Source organism: Neoarius graeffei, chromosome 7, assembly GCF_027579695.1.
Source record: "Neoarius graeffei isolate fNeoGra1 chromosome 7, fNeoGra1.pri, whole genome shotgun sequence".
NCBI classification, from domain to species: Eukaryota; Metazoa; Chordata; class Actinopteri; order Siluriformes; family Ariidae; genus Neoarius; species Neoarius graeffei.
In genome coordinates, this window is record NC_083575.1 from 89,118,898 (window position 1) to 89,138,505 (window position 19,608).

General features: G+C 41.4%; 1 protein-coding gene across 1 annotated transcript in view; it reads left to right on the top strand.

Moving 5' to 3' along the window:
* The window catches only part of LOC132889751 (zinc finger protein 239-like), a 56,773-nt gene extending 37,580 nt beyond the window's left edge, over positions 1 to 19,193 (top strand). The window contains exon 2 of the mRNA XM_060926558.1: positions 14,984 to 19,193. Within this exon, the coding sequence (XP_060782541.1) occupies positions 14,984 to 16,075 (1,092 nt within the window). The 3' untranslated portion in view covers positions 16,076 to 19,193. The remainder of the gene's footprint in view (positions 1 to 14,983) is intronic.
* The last annotated feature ends 415 nt before the right edge of the window (positions 19,194 to 19,608 follow it).

The window sequence follows — 19,608 nt, forward strand, 5'->3', positions numbered from 1 at the left end:
TAGCTATATAACTAAAAAAAAAAAACTACACTAAAACTACCGAAAGCTGATCGCTTATGAGCTAACGCATGATGTTTGCGGGTGGCGCCATTTTGTACAGACCTATAACGCATGCGTCAAATCACAGCATTGCATCTTATTATTTTACCAACAGATGGCGCTCGCGTCGCTATAAACATTGAATACCAATGGTTGATCGTCGCTATGATTTTTCTATGAAAACGCGTACGCGCGCACGTACAGAAACTTTAGATATAACCTACAATAAGGGCATTTTATCATTTTATTTGTTTAAGACCAATTTTCCAGGATTTTCAAGGACTCGAAATGAATTTCAAGCACTTTTCTAGGCCTTTAGGGCATATTTTGAAATTCCAGGTTTTTCCAGGCCGTACGAACCCTGTCATTTTGTTGGACGTTTTGTATGAACAGTGGCGTGCACAGACACGAGGTGGTGCTCAAGCACCTGCCCCTCTGCCTTCTGTCCAAAAAAGTGCCCTTTTGAATGTTTTACAGTTTACTGAGGCCAATGTCGACATGATCTTTTAGAAAAGCCGCGGCATTAAAAGCGTGTGTGAAAATAATGTCCCGATGTGTGCCCCCTCCGCGCACACACCGGACCTCTGTCTCTCTTGCTCTGTCACGTGAACAAGCGTGCAGTGCATTCAATGTGAGGTTGCAGCAGCATAGCGTCCTGGAAGCCACGGCCTTGTCGTAGCGCAGACAACACATCGGGCAGTCAGTCAGCTCTTCCCCTGCCCCACCAGCCAGGTAACACATGAATCGAGTGAAAATGTATTGTTTGCCCTCTAAGCCCAAGCTGTAATTATTTTGTCGTGAAGTAGCCCGTCACATACAGAAACAACTGCACATAAGTATTATATTTTTTGCTAGACCATTTTCAGATTTAGGAAAACAAAAATTTCTTTTTCTGTTTTGTTCAACTAGAGATTCCTGGCAAAGTCAAAAAGCCTCGATGTAGTAAATTAAGTGGTTGTTTTACACCTTGAAAAACTAAAACGTGTCAGTGGCGACCCGAACACAAGAGGAGGGTTAAATCTCAGACTTTTCTAATAAGGTGTTCCACATGCGCAAAAAAGTGCCCTTTTTCCCCCCAGGGTACTTGCCCCTCAAAATGTCTGTGCACGCCACTGTGTATGAAGTTTTTATTTATCGAATTTGCAAAAAATAAAAATGCTCTGTTTCTCAAAATCCAGTGAATGTGGATAGAATAAAACAGTTATTCCACTCAGTCTCGTCGTACCTGGCTTATAACCAACTCGACCTCTGCACCTCATCGGCTGTCGGCTCACGTACGACTCAATTTCATGGAATAACTGTAAAATATCATCTGGACATGAGTGTTTTACTGGGAAAGACACCACTCGTATTTTTCATACGAGCTACATCTAGGTCATGGAGAACCAAAACCATGACCCAAATCTATATGTCACTCATGAGGAAATCGGTAAATTTGTTTCGCAAGCAATTATTTGCCTCTCCCTTTGGCATCGGCAAATAATTGCTGCTTGCTCACCATTAATACATCACGGTATCTTGTTCAGCCTCATCCAATAATTACTTAATATCAGACAGCAGTCGTCAAGACAAATCCATTATTTTTTTTAATTTAGAAAATTGGTCAAGGGGTAATGGATTTATGGGCAAATAATTATCATTAACTATGGCCAAAATTATTTTTGGCTGGAATGGAAAATTGATTAGAAACTTGGACTGTGGTTGAAGCAAATCTAATGATAAGGTTTATAATTGTATGTGCAATGGTGGAAATGTTGCTTAAAAACTGCTGCAGCTCCAAGAATGAAAATTGGCATACTGGGCTTTTTTTTTTTTAATCCGCACCCAGTAGCGTAATTACTTACTTCTTAAAGCCAATTTATGCTGACAACCCAGTCCTCGCAGATAGCGTCGCAGACAGTGTCTGCGTAGCCCCCTCACCTTCGCAGACGCTCTGTGCGCACCTCCCAAAAATTGTGACCACCGCAGAAGCCTCACAGACAGCGTCGCAGACAAGAGGGCTCTGATTGGTCCACTCTACATCCGCTGTACACGCACTTCCGCTTCCCTACTTTCCCGGTTTGGTTTGTTTTCACGACCGCCATTTTTAAAAACACGAGCGAAGATGGAGCAGCACGAAGAGCGGTTGATCGAGGAAGTGAGGAAGTACGTACATCTATACGACTCCAGTTCTAGTCATTATAAGTAACCGGAGGATAAACACTCCACTAACCACACCCACCAACTACTCCTAGCGATTTCGCGACTTCGCACCCCCTTGCGTTGTGGCGGTGAATAGCATTGCGCACGCCTATTACTCCCCGCTCAACGATAAATTACAACTGTCTGTGAAAAGCTATCTGCGAAAGCCTTGTCGCAAGAGCATGCAGAGGCCTTCAGGCCCATAGCCCCTAGTGGGGCAAAGGCCATCAACGACCACTCTCCATTTGTCCTGGTCTTGGGTGGTGATCTCCAGTTCCCTCCAGCTGTGCCCTGTTTGTCACCTCTGTCTCTAGGTCCCTGTGCCAGCTGTTCTGTGGTCTTTCTCGTTTCTTCTTTCACTGGGGAATAGGGCTGAACGATTTTAAGAAAAAATTGACTTGCGATTTTTCTGGCAGACATTGCGATTTCGATTTCAACCACGATTTTTTTTTTTCTTTAAATCGAGTTTCAGTGCAAATTAATTAATACAATGAATTCCATAAAGCTACATTGAGTGCCTGAGGAACAAGTTATAATAAAATAAAAATAAAAAGAGAGCCATCTTTCTTAAGTAAACTTTTGCTTCTTTTACTTTTCCCATCTACAACATATGTGTCAGATAACGGAATCCAGGGACACATGTCGGCCCGGGGGCATTTTGAGTTATTGACAGATTCAGAAAGTACAGTTTCTAAGCTTTCCAATGATGCCGTCCATGTGGAGATCTGACAATATTTGAAGAATGTGTGGCCTTTTGAAAGTGTATACTTCTTAAAACAGGAAAGGGAGAAAATCGCCCTCAAAGTTTTCCATCTCAGCTACTCTGGGTGTAGGGCGGGCACATAATGGTGCTCATTTGCATGACATTAAGGAAAGCCCTACCCCCTATGAGCTAGCACGATACTACTTTCATGTAAACAAAGATCACCACGTCAATTTTCCTTCCATGCAAAGTATGCCCAACACAATTATGAAGTACAAAAATAAGTCCTAAAGTATACTTTAACGTTTTGTGGTTGAAAAATTACTTGCACCGTTAGAAAGAGAGCACGATGATGACACAGCTAACACAACGCTAGTTTCATGTAACCAAACCACAACACTCTCCGTTACATGCAAAAATAACCACACAGCCTTAGATTAATAAACTCACCCCATCAGAAAGAGAAATGTCGCCTTGCACACACCAATGCCTCCGATGGAATGTAGTCCTAGAACACTTCCTTTTGGTTGCGTTTTTTTTTTGCTAGAAATGGTTATCTCCGATGTAAATACCGTGTGTCTGTTTGCTTCGCGGTGTTTCAGCTCCTCTGCGCTCTGTTTAACTTGCTCATTCCATAGTGAAATTACACGCCTGTATGCAGCTTAAGTAGCCACGAGCTCAGCTCGTATCATACAGCTGATTCACGAAAAAAAAAAGACTTAAATCATCATGTGAATGGCCCATATGGTAATTTACCCACACCCCCCAGCAGGCTACAGTCCTGACAAAAACGAGACAATTTGCAACAAAAAATGTATGCTTTTCCAACAAAACAATCTATTATCTGAAATACTGATTGCATTCTTCAAGATCTCAACTTGCACATGATGGAAAAAAAAACGAAAATCACAAATTTCGGGAAAAAAAATGCTTCTTTTGCAATTATCTCGGATTCGTTTCGGCCGACATGCGTCCCTGGATTCGGTGAGGCGTCACATATCAGAAAAAAAAAATGCCACTGCATCTCTCTGCCCCTAGGCGTTCCACAGTTAAACACAAGCGGTATTGGGAGACTGCAAAGTTTACCCATGAAAGGGTTAATTTTTCTAGTCTTCTCACAACCCGTCTTAAAATGCAGATGATCCACGAGTTACACATTTTGTATATTGAAAACCTGTGTTCTTGAAGCATTTTGCAGTAAACTTGCGTGAAATGAATGCAAAAATATTGAATATAAAGCTGCTAATGACGATAGACAGCCTTTCTATGGCGTTTGTATTGTTAAAGTAGCAGGGATGAGAGTTTTCCGCTTTTCGGCGGATTTCCGCTTTTTCTGAGCAAAAATCGATATTATGCCAAATCCGTTGAGATGTTTTTTTCATTGAGGGGGGTTGGGGTATGTTCCTTCGTGATACTCAAGCGTACGACGATGTTACATGTTTACATTTTCGCCATCTTTAGTCTCGCTAAGTCTCGCGGTAGAATACGTGTTATCTACAATGTAATTGGCCAAAACATCGCTGGCGAGAGCATGATAGCCAATCATAACAGTTCTTACAAGAGTGTGGGAGAGAACAAAAGCCAATCATAACAGTTCTTACAAAAGTACCCGCATCTGTTCTATTTTATCGAAACTTGCACATGTTCATCGTCCATGGATTAAAGTTTTCCGTCGTGTGACGGATTTCCGTCAACTGAACTCTCCCAAGGCCAAACGTGAGGTCGGTGCTGATCCGAGGAGAATTAAAATGACGGGTGGTTGGGTAGAGATTGGGTTATAACACTGATGTGTTGCAACACCATCAACTATCAGCAGGGTTTATTTAACTTTTTTGTTTTTGAGCCATGCTTTGTGTCGTTCATTTCCTATGTTTGATCATGTTTAAACGTTCGCTGTCTACGGTGCGGCATTAAAAAAAACGTGTGCTGTCAAAATTGGTAAAATACATTCCCATGTGCTTGGCGTGCTTGTGTCTGACCATTTCTGTTTTGTATTAAATTAAATCTTGCCAAAATGACTTGGTTCAAACCTGGACATATAGAAATAGAGCATGTTAAAAAAAAAAACGAAACAATAAACCCCGGAAAGCCCGCCCCTCTGCTTCAGCCAGACTTGAAGACCCGACGGTGCAATGCTTGCAGACTGTCAGAAGTAATTAGACCTAAATTTATAGCTAACAAATCAGCAGACGCCCCAACAGTTATTATTTTCGTTAGGCCAGTGTGTAAGGTATGTTAGAACCGTGCCTTATAGCCTACGGTACGTTATATTACAATTTAAAGGACGTTTGAGGAGTTGGAGGCTGCGAGCGCAGTGATGTTCTGACATGTGCTAAACTTCATTCCCTGAAAATCATACACCAGTGTTCAATGCCCCAAACAGTCAAAATGTCTAGAAGACTACGGTTAAATAATAATCGTAGCCTACTAAGTTAAATTACGTCAAAACATCTGTTTCTGGCCTATGAAATGATGGAGGAAAATGAGAACGAACGCAAAGTAGATAGCAGCCAACTTCACGCGATCTTTTAGGTAACTTAACACTCGTGTTGGCCACAATATTTCTCTTAATAAAATCTTGAATTGTTTTTGAAGTCGTATTCAACACAAAGTAAGGTCAAATTATAATTTTAATTTAAGCGAAGATCCAAACTTTTTTCTATATTGATGTCGAGCAGAGGAGCATGTCATTCTGCTTTCGGTTTCGGCAGCATGGATGCGCTTTACATGGAAGAAGGCAGTGATGTGTCTGCCATCGATAAAGGTGTGAAACAAGTGGAGGTGGGCTTGGCTGTACGAAATAGGTGAAAACGGAAAGCCATTTAGTTCATGGTGCAAAAAACTAAACGTTCCAGGCGCTTGCATTTGTGTGGTTTGCCACAAAAAATAATCTACGGAAGCAATGGAAAGAAAGTGCAATAAATTTAATATACTAATCCATTAATTAATTGATAATAAAGTTATCGGTTCTAAGTTAACCATTCTCAGAATTTCATCGAAATCCACCCATAACACCCCCCCCCCCCCCCATAAATTTTCAGTCAAATAAATTTTTTTTTGCTTTAATCCATGTCATCGTCGCTGCACTTCAAAAATACGTTTCTCTTTCGTATCGGCTTTTTTACTCAAAATGCCGAATACAATTGACAAGCGAGACGAAGCGAAGGTACGTGAAATCGATGCTGGTATAAAAAACAGAGAGAGGACTGACGAGCTCTTGTCTTTGGCCAAAAGGCTGAAGAAGTCGTCGAAATGATTAAATGAAAATGAGAAGTGACCGTGAACTATAAATAATTGTATAAAGTGTACATAGACATTATCCCATAAACTTAGCATTCGTTTGATTTAATACATTGAACATGTATATGATGGTCAGTAAATCTGAATTAATGCTGACAGTTTTGAAAACTTAAATATTTCAAAAGACTTTGAAATCATATGCAACTAATGAGGACATAGGGCGACTGACCTTTTCTCCCTAATAAATTTAATTTAATATATGAACATTTTGAAAATTAATAAAACTTGCGTTTAATGTGAATTTAGTTTGTCATTTTTGCTGATAATAAATTATAACCATACCCTTGAATGTCGAATGTGATTTTATTTTGAATTCAAACAATACTCCTATTGATTTGAAACACATTTTCATGCTACTACAGCTCAGATTGTAGGAAAAGTGGTTTGTAAGGCCTTATTTTTCAAAATTTTCCTGGGGGGGGTATCCCTCCCAGACCTCTGGCTTCGGGCGCCATCTTGTTTTCTGCTTTTTTGGTGACCACCCACTCTCATCCCTGAGTAGCCTTGCGCTAACAGTTTGTCAGCTAATGACAGCTTGACAGCAAACTTGTCAGCGTTTTCGTTTTTTCCCCTCCCAAACTGTATTTCAGTGTTCCGAAGCAAAGTCAAGACCTATTTCAGGCAAACGAATTATGACTGTTACCGGTAAACTGACTTTAAGGGACAGAGAGGGCAGAGTAATATAGCAGAGACTAGAGGGACTCTGCGAAGATAATACACACTCTTAATTACAAACATACCTACACACTCGCACAAACACAGGTTCCTGTACTTACCAATTGCAAGATGCAGTCTGTGTCCGAAACACTGCAGTCTGGTCCATTGGTTAAGTTCCATTGCTTTTATCATATTTGTAGTGTTGTCTGTTGTTATGCACGTCTGGGCCGCCTCTTTTAGACCCCAGCTTGACAAACACTCTTTCAGCCCCATGGCAATATTCTCTCTGGTGTGGTCAGTGGGGAAGTATGCGGTCTGCAGGCAGCGACTTCTCAACTTGAAGTTGGCATTGACGAAATGCACCGTCAGACTCATATGGCTCGGTCGTCCCAAATGGCCGACGTGCTGTTTTTCTTTGGGATCAAATCCCCTGACTCCACTTCAGCCATGTCTGAAATTGAATGACCAGCTACACCAGACCTGGGCATTTTATGGCCCGCGGGCCGCATCCGGCCCTTTGGTTCATTCTGACCGGCCCGCGTAAGGTTAATTAGAAATTACAAAATAAACATATCTAATTTTACCTCATGCATAGACTGAAAGTGCATTGCTTTTATTTTGAAGTTGTGTTCAACAAAAACGCAATGCGCGCAACATGAACATGACATGAAATCCCCCGAAACCTAATCCCATGATAACTACTTCCGTAATTTGTCCAGACCAACCACAAACTTGTACGTCATCCTTCAAACGGTCCAGCCAATCACGTAGTGTGACATCACCAGCAGGTGCCGGAGCCCGAGCTGATCTGTAGATCTGATACCTACACCGAATCGACATTGTTGCGAGCAGGTTACAGGAAGACTTTAGCCCCCAAAATGTCCGCAAAAAGAAGAAAGGTAGATGCCGAATGCAGGGCTTTCAACAAAACATGGACTGCTAAGTATTTACAACCCCGATTCCAAAAAAGTTGGGACAAATTGTAAATAAAAATGGAATGCAATAATTTACAAATCTCAAAAACTGATATTGTATTCACAATAGAACATAGACAACATATCAAATGTCGAAAGTGAGACAGTTTGAAATTTCATGCCAAATATTGGCTCATTTGAAATTTCATGACAGCAGCACATCTCAAAAAAGTTGGGACAGGGGCAATAAGAGGCTGGAAAAGTTAAAGGTACAAAAAAGGAACAGCTGGAGGACCAAATTGCAACTCATTAGGTCAATTGGCAATAGGTCATTAACATGACTGGGTATAAAAAGAGCATCTTGGAGTGGCAGCGGCTCTCAGAAGTAAAGATGGGAAGAGGATCACCAATCCCCCTAATTCTGCACCGACAAATAGTGGAACAATATCAGAAAGGAGTTCGACAGTGTAAAATTGCAAAGAGTTTGAACATATCATCATCTACAGTGCATAATATCATCAAAAGATTCAGAGAATCTGGAAGAATCTCTGTGCATAAGGGTCAAGGCCGGAAAACCATACTGGGTGCCCGTGATCTTCGGGCCCTTAGACGGCACTGCATCACATACAGGCATGCTTCTGTATTGGAAATCACAAAATGGGCTCAGGAATATTTCTAGAGAACATTATCTGTGAACACAATTCACCGTGCCATCCGCCGTTGCCAGCTAAAACTCTATAGTTCAAAGAAGAAGCCGTATCTAAACATGATCCAGAAGCGCAGACGTCTTCTCTGGGCCAAGGCTCATTTAAAATGGACTGTGGCAAAGTGGAAAACTGTTCTGTGTTCAGACGAATCAAAATTTGAAGTTCTTTATGGAAATCAGGGACGCCGTGTCATTCGGACTAAAGAGGAGAAGGACGACCCAAGTTGTTATCAGCGCTCAGTTCAGAAGCCTACATCTCTGATGGTATGGGGTTGCATTAGTGCGTGTGGCATGGGCAGCTTACACATCTGGAAAGACACCATCAATGCTGAAAGGTATATCCAGGTTCTAGAGCAACATATGCTCCCATCCAGACGACGTCTCTTTCAGGGAAGACCTTGCATTTTCCAACATGACAATGCCAAACCACATACTGCGTCAATTACAGCATCATGGCTGCGTAGAAGAAGGGTCCGGGTACTGAACTGGCCAGCCTGCAGTCCAGATCTTTCACCCATAGAAAACATTTGGCGCATCATAAAACGGAAGATGCGACAAAAAAGACCTAAGACAGTTGAGCAACTAGAATCCTACATTAGACAAGAATGGGTTAACATTCCTATCCCTAAACTTGAGCAACTTGTCTCCTCAGTCCCCAGACGTTTACAGACTGTTGTAAAGAGAAAAGGGGATGTCTCACAGTGGTAAACATGGCCTTGTCCCAACTTTTTTGAGATGTGTTGTTGTCATGAAATTTAAAATCACCTAATTTTTCTCTTTAAATGATACATTTTCTCAGTTTAAACATTTGATATGTCATCTATGTTCTATTCTGAATAAAATATGGAATTTTGAAACTTCCACATCATTGCATTCCGTTTTTATTTACAATTTGTACTTTGTCCCAACTTTTTTGGAATCGGGGTTGTATTTACTGAAGTCAGAGATAAAGCCGTGTGTTTAGTTTGCGGAGAGCAGATCCGAAAAACACCAAATGAGGTGATTAGACTAGACTACAAATGTGGGCATCATTATAATCTGATGTATCTTGCTTGATATTTGGAGCAGAAAGACAATATTGTGATGTCTTTATTGTGTTTTGGGGTGAATGTGACTGTACCATTTTTTTTTTTTCAAACATTCATATTTTGTTAACCATTGTTTTGGGAAATTTGATTGAATAAATGACATTTTTTGTAAGGCAACCTCGTTTTTTCCATACTCTTACCAGTCTTAGCAGCTTGTAAAAACAATGTTATTTACTGCTGTATATAAAGAAATACAATTAATATTATGCAGAATTTAGTTCAGCCTTTTGGTCCGGCCCACCACAGAATTTTCTGTTTCTCATGTGGCCCCATGGAAAAAAATAATTGCCCACCCCTGAGCTACACTGATTTGGAGTGGATAACACGACCTGTCCACGCGCAGCATGCAGCTTCTCGATTGGTAGCTGACACAGAGTGTTTTTACGCCATGCTGGGGCAATACGCAGAGCATACATGTGTGAAATTATTGACGAAACAAAACATGGGTCAGTTTAGGAGCACTGAGAAAAACCGCGGCTTTGACGATCCCAAAATCGTGTTGTCTGAGATCGCGATTTTCGGTCGAAAACGATAGATCATTCAGCCCTACTGGGGAATCCATGTCGGGGCCCTCCTGGTGGTGGTGTTTGGAGGCTTCCTTCAGGTTGTCCCAGCCATTTCCTTTGCCGGCTGTATCTCTCCACTGGTTCTTGTCCTGTCATCTCCTCTTTCCATGGCAACTGGACGTGCGCACTCAGCCCCACCCTAATGCGTAGCTGGACACACAATCGTATCATTTCCACACCATCTAATATATCAAATTAAAGGTCTTTTCAGACTGATTCTGAGCATGACTGATTCAAAACAAAGTTGGGAAGTCCTATGAAGGCTGCTACTTTGGAAATTTGCTCAGTGTAACCATGGTGACCAGATCGTCCAATGCCCTGTGCAGATTTTCTCTGAACCCCAACCTGTAGTATATCAAATTAAAGGTTATTTTATGGAGATAAATACAGTGCCAAGAAGAGAACAGTTGGAGTAACATGGAAATAGTAGTTAGCATGGATTTTCTAACTGGTATCAGGGTTTTTTCTAGAAAAATTTAGTATGAGGGCGCTCACCATGGCGGGGGGGGGGAGATGGTGCCGGTTATCCCCCCCCCCTCCGTGCAAAGCCTTTGAAAAATGCTCCAATGGGACATTCTGAGGCTATCTGAGAAGGAAATTGTAACAAATTGTCTGTCTGTCAACATTGAAAAAGAAAGAAGTAATCATCTTCTGCCCCGGACAGTCTTTGGCTTTCTTCCGCTTCGTGCCGCGGGATGACATCTTTAAATGCCCAAGTGTCAACAAAAACAACTCGCGAACTACTACTGTCAAAAGCTCCCGTGCCGGTGGGTGAAAGGTCATTCAGTCTCGAGAAATCTCGCTCTACAAGTCAGCTGACCTTGTATGTACCCCATGTCAAATCTCGCGAGAGCAGCCGCGACAAGTAAACAACTAAACAACATGGCGCCTCAGTCTGGAAAACGCCAATTCGGATTGTTTTTGCACCGTCTGGCGGTGTATCTACTATGATTCGAATATTTTTGGAGCAATTATAACGCATTTGATGATCAGACACATTGTCACGTAGTGTTGCTAGGATGTTTTCACGGAGTCAGTAAGGGGGCGCACGCCGAGAGTAAGAGGGCGCAGCGCCCCTGTTCCCCCGTTTAGACGAAAGCCTGGGTATTATTTAGTTAGTAAAATGGTCACCGAAAAATGCCAATCCAACATTGAATGTTTACACACAATATACGTTCCAAAATTAATCCTCAATCACTGAAGTACGTTAAACTGATACATGTATAAGGTAAGATAAGCTTTCAGTCACTGACTGACATCCTAGTAGTAGAGTAGCCAATCAGAGTGCCCAATTGCTTATATCCAGTGAACGTGGATAGAAATGTGTATATACATATATACAGTGCCTTGCAAAAGTATTTATCCCCCTTGGTGTTTGTCCTGTTTTGTTGCATTACAAGCTGGAATAAAAATAGATTTTTGGGGGCTTAGCACCATTTGATTTATACAACATGCCTACCACTTTAAAGGTGCATTTTTATTTATTTTTAAATTGTGACACAAACAATAATTAAGATGAAAAAACAGAAATCTGGAGTGTGCATAAGTATTCACCCCCTTTCGTATGAAGCCCCTAAATAAAAGCTGGTCCAACCAATTCACTTCATAAGTCTCACACACTACCGTTCAAAAGTTTGGGGTCACCCAGACAATTTTGTGTTTTCCATGTAAAGTCACACTTTTAATTTCCCACCATAAGTTGTAAAATGAATAGAAAATATAGTCAAGACATTTTTCTGGCCATTTTGAGCATTTAATCGACCCCACAAATGTGATGCTCCAGAAACTCAATCTGCTCAAAGGAAGGTCAGTTTTATAGCTTCTCTAAAGAGCTCAACTGTTTTCAGCTGTGCTAACATGATTGTACAAGGGTTTTCTAATCCTCCATTAGCCTTCTGAGGTGGTGTTTACATTAGACCGTATCAGCGGATCATCAGATTAACGTTTTTAAAACGATTCGCGTGCATACAGCAACACCAATACACGATTCGTGTGCACACAGCAACGCCAATACACGGATACGCTAATCACATGACTAATTCGGCACGTAAGTTGAAATGTGTCAGTGCGGCTCAGCGCTTCCTCCTCAGCGACTGCGCTCCAAATCACTCCGCCCTGAACAGCGAGTGCCCTCTGGAGGGTGCGCACTCCGGCCCTGCGCAGCTCACAGAGCGCGCGAGTGAAGCGCACGAGTAGTGATTCGGGACTGAGCCGCTGTGTGTGTGATCCCAGTGCATATCGGGCATGCGCAAGTCACTCACCACTTGCAAGTGGAAGGATGACAAGCCTAAAGACAATCATAACTACACAATGGGCAGTATTTGCATCTTACCATGAACAACATTGACAAAGCAAAGCATTATATTCATACTTTTATACTCTTTAAGGAAAAACAAAAAGGTGATACAAGGCGGAAACAATAGCAGGAAGTGAAGTCCGCGCCATTTTTCAGCAGTCGCGTCACATGACCAACGTGGCATGAACAACGCCAGCGAATCAGGAAGGTGGATGTCACAGTGACGTTGTCCAATGACGACGTCAGCTAGAGCTCAGCACTGCGTTTCCTCGTATCTCAATGTTTACACAGCACCAGATCAGATATGAACTGGATTGAATACGTGGGCCCTGGCGGATTCAAGTTGTTCCGCCTGTGGAGTCGTTTCCCGGCGTTTTAATGTGAACGGACAGTGCATCCGCGACGAAAACGAGACGGATACGGTCTAATGTAAACACCACCTGAGGCAATGAGCAAACACATTTGTACCATTAGAACACTGGAGTGAGAGTTGCTGGAAATGGGCCTCTATACACCTATGGAGATATTGCACCAAAAACCAGACATTTGCAGCTAGAATAGTCATTTAGCACATTAGCAATGTATAGAGTGTACACGGAGTGCAGAATTATTAGGCAAGTTGTATTTTTGAGGATTAGTTTTATTATTGAACAACAACTATGTTCTCAATCAAACAAAAAGACTCATAAATATCAAAGCTGAATATGTATGGAAGTTAGAGTGGGGTGTTTTTAGTTTTGGCCATTTTAGGAGAATATGTATGTGTTCAGGTAACTTTCACTGTGCAGAATTATTAGGCAACTTAATAAAAACCAAATATGTATCCATTTCACTTATTTATTTTCACCAGGTACACTGATATGACAACTCCAGATTTGCAAATAAACATATCTGACATTCAAATAAAAAAACAAAAACAAATCAGTGACCAATATAGCCACCCTTCTTCATGAGGACACTCAAAAGCCTTCCATCCATAGATTCTGTCAATTTCTTTATCTGTTCACGACCAACATTGTGTGCAGCAGCAACCACGGCCTCCCAGACGCTGTTCAGAGAGGTGTACTGTTTTCCCTCTTTGTAGACCTCACGTTTTATAATGGACCACAGGTTCTCTATGGGGTTTAGGTCAGGTGAACAAGGGGGCCATGTCATTATTTTTTTCACCTTTCAGACCTTTACTGGCTAGCCACGCAGTGGAGTATTTGGACGCATGAGATGGAGCGTTATCCTGCATGAAAATCATGTTCTTCTTGAAAGATGCTGACTTTTTCCTATACCACTGCTTGAAGAAGGTTTCTTCCAGGAACTGGCAGTAGGTCTGGGAGTTGAGTTTGAGTCCATCCTCAACTCGAAAAGGTCCAACAAGCTCGTCTTTGATGATACCAGCCCATAGCAGTACTCCACCTCCACCTTGCTGGCGTCCGAGTCGGAGTGGAGCTCTGTGCCCATTACTGATCCAGCCACAGGCCCATCCATCTGGCCCATCAAGAGTCACTCTCATCTCATCAGACCACAGCACCTTAGAAAAATCAGTCTTAAGATATTTCTTGGCCCAGTCTTGACGTTTTATCTTGTGTGCCTTACTCAGTGGTGGTCGTTTTTCAGCCTTCCTTACCTTGGCCATGTCCCTCAGTATTGCACACCTTGTACTCTTTGACACTCCAGGAATGTTGCAACTCTGGAATATGGCAGAACCGGATGCTAATGGCTGCTTGTTAGCTTCACGCTTGATTTTCCACAGATCATGTGCACTTATTTTGCGCCTTTTTTTTCCCCACACGCTTCTTTCGACCCTGTTGACTATTTGCAATGAAACGCTTGATTGTTCGGTGATCACGTTTCAACATCTTCGCAATTTCAAGAGTGCTGCATCCGTCTGCAAGACATCTCACAATTTTATACTTTTCAAAGTCTGTCGGATCTCTCTTCTGACCCATTTTGCCAGAGGAAAAGAGGTTGCCTAATAATTATGCACACCTGATATAGGGTGTTGATGTCATTAGACCACACCCCCTCTCATTACACAGATGCACAGCACCTGATATACTTAATTGGTAGTAGGCTTTCAAGCCTAAACAGCTTGGAGTGGGACAACATGCATTAAAAGGATGTTGTGGTCAAAATACTCACTTGCCTAATAATTCTGCACTCAGTGTATTTCTGATTAGTTTAAAGTGATCTTCATTGAAAAGAACAGTGCTTTTCTTTCAAAAATAAGGACATTTCAAAGTGACCCCAAACTTTTGAACGGTAGTGTATGTTTAAATGCTATTAAGAGTGCATGTAAAGCTTTCAGTGACCAACCTGAGCATTTAATGGTTTAATCAGGAAACATTGTATGGTGAGTCAATATACACCCTTTACATACAGGCTCGTAGTGCTGATCACAAATTGGGGTCACAAAAGATCAGTGAAGGATCCAAGGTGCATGAAAGGCCAGATGTTAGCGGCTGTCCATTTCAGCTTACCACCTGTTAATACCAGGTGTGATCAACGCCTAATTCTGATGTTTTTTTTTTTTTTTTTGCAGAGCGAAATGTCATCGTCTGGTTATCATCACGCTAAAAACCATGACAAGGGGATTGATGCAGAAATGGGCAAGGATATAATTTACTACTGCTCGCTGTGTGGAAAGCGCTTTACTCGAAAGGGTCATCTTAAACAGCACCATCTCATCCACACAGGAGAAAAGCCCCATCAGTGCTCACAGTGCGGGAAGACCTTTATACAAAAAAGCAATCTCAAAAAGCACCAGCGCGTTCATACCGGAGAGAAGCCGTACGAATGCTCCGACTGTGGGAAGAGTTTTACACGACACAGTCCTTTTAAAAACCACCAGCGCAGTCACACAGGAGAGAAGCCGTACCACTGCTCACCGTGTGGGAAGAGTTTTACGCTACAAAGCTCTTTTAAAAGACACCAGCTCATTCACAATGGAGAAAAACCGTATTACTGCTCCCAATGTGGGAAGAGTTTTACACGATATAGTAATTTAAAAAGCCACCACCGCGTTCACACGGGAGACCAGCTGTATTGCTGCTTCCATTGTGGGAAGCGTTTTCGAGAATTGCCTACTTTAAAAAACCACCAGCTCATTCACACAGGAGAGAAACCTCATTACTGTTCACAGTGCGGGATGAGTTTTCGGGAGTTAAGTCACTTAAAAACACACCAGCGCATTCACACGAGAGAGAAGCCGCTTTACTGCTCACAGTGCGGGATGAGTTTTCGGGAGTTAAGTCACTTAAAAACACACCAGCGCATTCACACAGGAGAGAAGCCGCATTTCTGCTCGCAGTGCGGGATGAGTTTCCGAGAGTTAAGTCACTTAAAAACGCACCAGCGCATTCACATGAGAGAGAAGCCATATTACTGCTCGCAGTGCGGGATGAGTTTCCGAGAGTTGAGTCATTTAAAAACTCATCAGCGCATTCACACGAGAGATAAGTCGCATTACTGCTCGCAGTGCGGGATGAGTTTCCGAGAGTTAAGTCATTTAAAAACGCACCAGCGCATTCACACAGGAGAGAGGCCATATCACTGCTCGCAGTGCGGGAAGAATTTTAAACAGCGTGGATCGTTTAAGGCACACCAGCGCATTCACGCAGGAGAGAAGCAGTAACGCTGCTCACGGTGGGGGATGAGTTTTACGCAACCCACAGGAGCGAATCCTCATTACAGCTCACAGTACGTGAAATGTTTTCGTGTTGGTGTGATAAGAAAATAATCAGCTCGTTCACACACAACAGAAGCCGTACACCTCTTCTTCTACATTATTCACGAGGTGAAAAGGAAATGATGATGATCTCAAGCTAAATGTATACCACAGCTTTCTGCCTAATGAAGAGCGGTAAGACCTCGCAGCGGCAGAAGGCTAACCTTGTAACGGAACAGCTGCAGTTACAAAGCAAAAATATGTTTATGGTTTAATGATCGTTTATATGTGAAGAAATTACGAGTCATTGTTCTAAGAGGCACCAGTTAGTGTCGCGCTTTTCAGTGGCTGGATTTTAAATGTTGTACAGGGTATATAGTGCATCACAATGTAACTCTTCATTTATAGTTTATTCTAAATAGCCAGTTTTATTGTCATTGATTATTAGAACAAATTTAATTCTTGATCCTGATTTGATTAGCTATATTAGATATTCAGTTCATTCCGACTGTTTAGAATAAAACATGCACCCCAATTCCAAAAAAGTTGGGATACTGTGTAAACTGTAAATAAAAGCAATGCGATAATTTTTGCAAATCATGGAAACCCAGTATTTCATTGAAAATAGACTCCACCTCTCCGAGGTGCATTTTTTATATATATATATATATATATATATATATATATATATATATATATATATATACACACCCAGTCATGTTACTGACCTGTTGCCGCTTAACAAAATTAGGTTTTTCGTTTTTTTGTTTTTTTTTAGCATGACACAACTTTTTCAGTCTTTTGTTACCCCTGTCCCAACTTTTCTGAAACATGTTGCTGACCCCAAATTCAAAATGAGCGCATATTTAAAAAAAAAAACAATTTCAACATTTGATATGTTGTCTTTACACTTTTAAAAAAAAAGATATTTTTGGGGGGCTTTTTTCACCTTTATTGGATAGGACAGTGTAGAGACAGGAAATGAGCGGGAGAGAGAGACAGGGAGGGATCGGGAAATGACCTCGGGTCGGAATCAAACCCGGGTCCCTGGATTTATGGTATGGTGCCTTATCCACCTGAGCCATGACGCCCCATCTTTGTACTATTTTTAATGAAATATAGGGTTTCCTATCGCATTGTTTTTATTTACAGTTTACACAGCGTCCCAAGTTTTTGGAATTGGGGTTGTACAATGATCTCTAGTTACAGAAAATATTTCTGTAATAAAACAGTGGATGTTTGAACTATATAACAATATAGTTGTATAGTTTTTTTTTTTCCCCCCTTTATCATGGTTCACAGAAGAAACCGGTCGAAATGCCTTTTAAAAATGTTTGCATAGGCTAAAACGAACATAGAATTTCTCTAGGATACTCATAAACATGTATTTATTGATAAATAGCAATCACCCATAAAATATTGGGCATGTGGAAGGCATATCTGATTTGTGTGCCAACAAAACTCCATAAAAGGCAAAGTTCATGGAGCGGAAAAACACGAAACGACTACCAAATGGCCCAAAAGAATTTCCCAGAGGAGTGAGAAGTGGAAATACTTAGATTCACGTCTCCAGGAAGAAAAATATATTATTTCGTGTTGTAACCATGTACAGTACCTAGAATGGCCATAATATGGAGAGAAACCGAGTGTCTTCACTTCTTGCTGTCTTGGAAAAACGGGACACTAAGACTACGTTCAGACTGCACCCTGAAACGACCCATATCCGATTTTTTTTGCCCATATGCGACCTGTATCCGATTTATTGACAATCTGAATGACACAGATCCGATTTTTTTCACATGCGACCCAGGCCGCTTGGATATGTGGTCCTAATTCCAATGCATATCCGATATTTTCACATTCGACTGCAGTCTGACCGGACAGGTCGCATTCATGCGACCTACAGTACACGTCATCAACAAGAGACAAACGTCACTATTCTGCGTTGGCTAATCCCGCCTCTTTGGTGGAAAACGACATTTGTACAGTTTTCAGAATTTAAATAGACTTTTATAGAATTGATCAAGCTAATGGTGGATTTGGTAGGGACCTGGATGTTGATCTGTTAGCCTGATTAAATAAAACAGTTTCTATAACTGATTTATAACTTAAACCATCCTGTATTACAAGATTATAAGATTGTTCTGGAAATTTCCAGTAATTTGACACCTTCGGTCTCATTAGTCTGCTGCCCACATTAATCAGATTATTGTGTGAGTTCCGCCGCCGCCACAAAAACCACATCGCCAGGTCTCGCCTCATCTCCATGCTTTACTTGCAAACTTGAAGAGTGTGCTTTTTTTTTTTTTTTGTTTACGTATTACGTAGATGTGCTTATTATGTGTCAATTTGCGCATGCGGGACACTTTTGGGTCGTTTTCCGTTCATATTGGAGATCGCATACAAGTCTCATATATAATTGGTAATGTGAACGGCCTAACAAAAAAATCGGATTTCACAACAAATCGGATATGGGTCGTTTCAGGTTGCAGTCTGAACGTAGTGTATGTCTAGAGCGCTGGAGGACAATGTAGCAACTCCTAAGAGATGTGAGTTCAAGTATTAAACAGATGTCTGAATTCTGCATCAGGTTAGGGCTGAAGGAGGAATGTGTTCTGAAACAAGCTGGATTATGAGCCACAGAACACAAGGAAGTATACGGCAAATTGTAGGTTGCGATATATTAGATCAGTCACTTTTTTTAACCGGGAGCAAGAAATCCAATCATGGACAAATCTTACCAGTCACAGGAATGGTACACAATCCTTTTGTCTGTCAAAAATAGTGCTGGACCAAAGTGTTGCACAGCATTAAAAGCGGATGCCGTGGCAAAAGGAACTGAATTATAAAGCCAGCCTAAAAGAAGCAACATCCTGATCTTGAAACATCCTTTCCCCCGTACTTTTTAAAAATATTTTTCAAATATCAGTTGTTTCAAAAAGTTCACCTTCCTACACAAGTGGGAAATATTTGAAAAACTATGTAGCCCTAGAAGGGACATGGAGGAGTTTTTAAAAAAAAAAAAAAAAAACCAATTCCCCCCAGCGTTTCATTTAGATCAATGTATTTCCGGAATCAATTTTGTGCCAAAATGTTCATAGAATACTTTTGAAATATCAAACAAAAACGACAAATCAAAATACAAAAAAAGAAAAAAAAAAAGTAATTTTTTTTAGACTGGCAAACAAATTATTCGTGTAATCGTGCAAAATATCAGTCTATTACTCTTCAGAAACCTTTTATTTTTGTTCCGCGACTTTCTCAGTTTTGCTTGCCGTAATTTATTTTGGTTGCGATTCCAGCTTTCTCGTTTGCGCTCCCTGACTTTTTGCTTGCAGTTTTGGCACAAACTTCACGTGTGGGTGGGCTGTCCAGGAACGCATTCCCATTGGCTAACTTGTGTTTGACTGACAGCTACGCTCAGCGATTCCCCCGGAGGCTGTTGCGGCCATTTCCTACTCGGATTCTGGCGGACTGTTTGACGAGTGACCGATCCATTG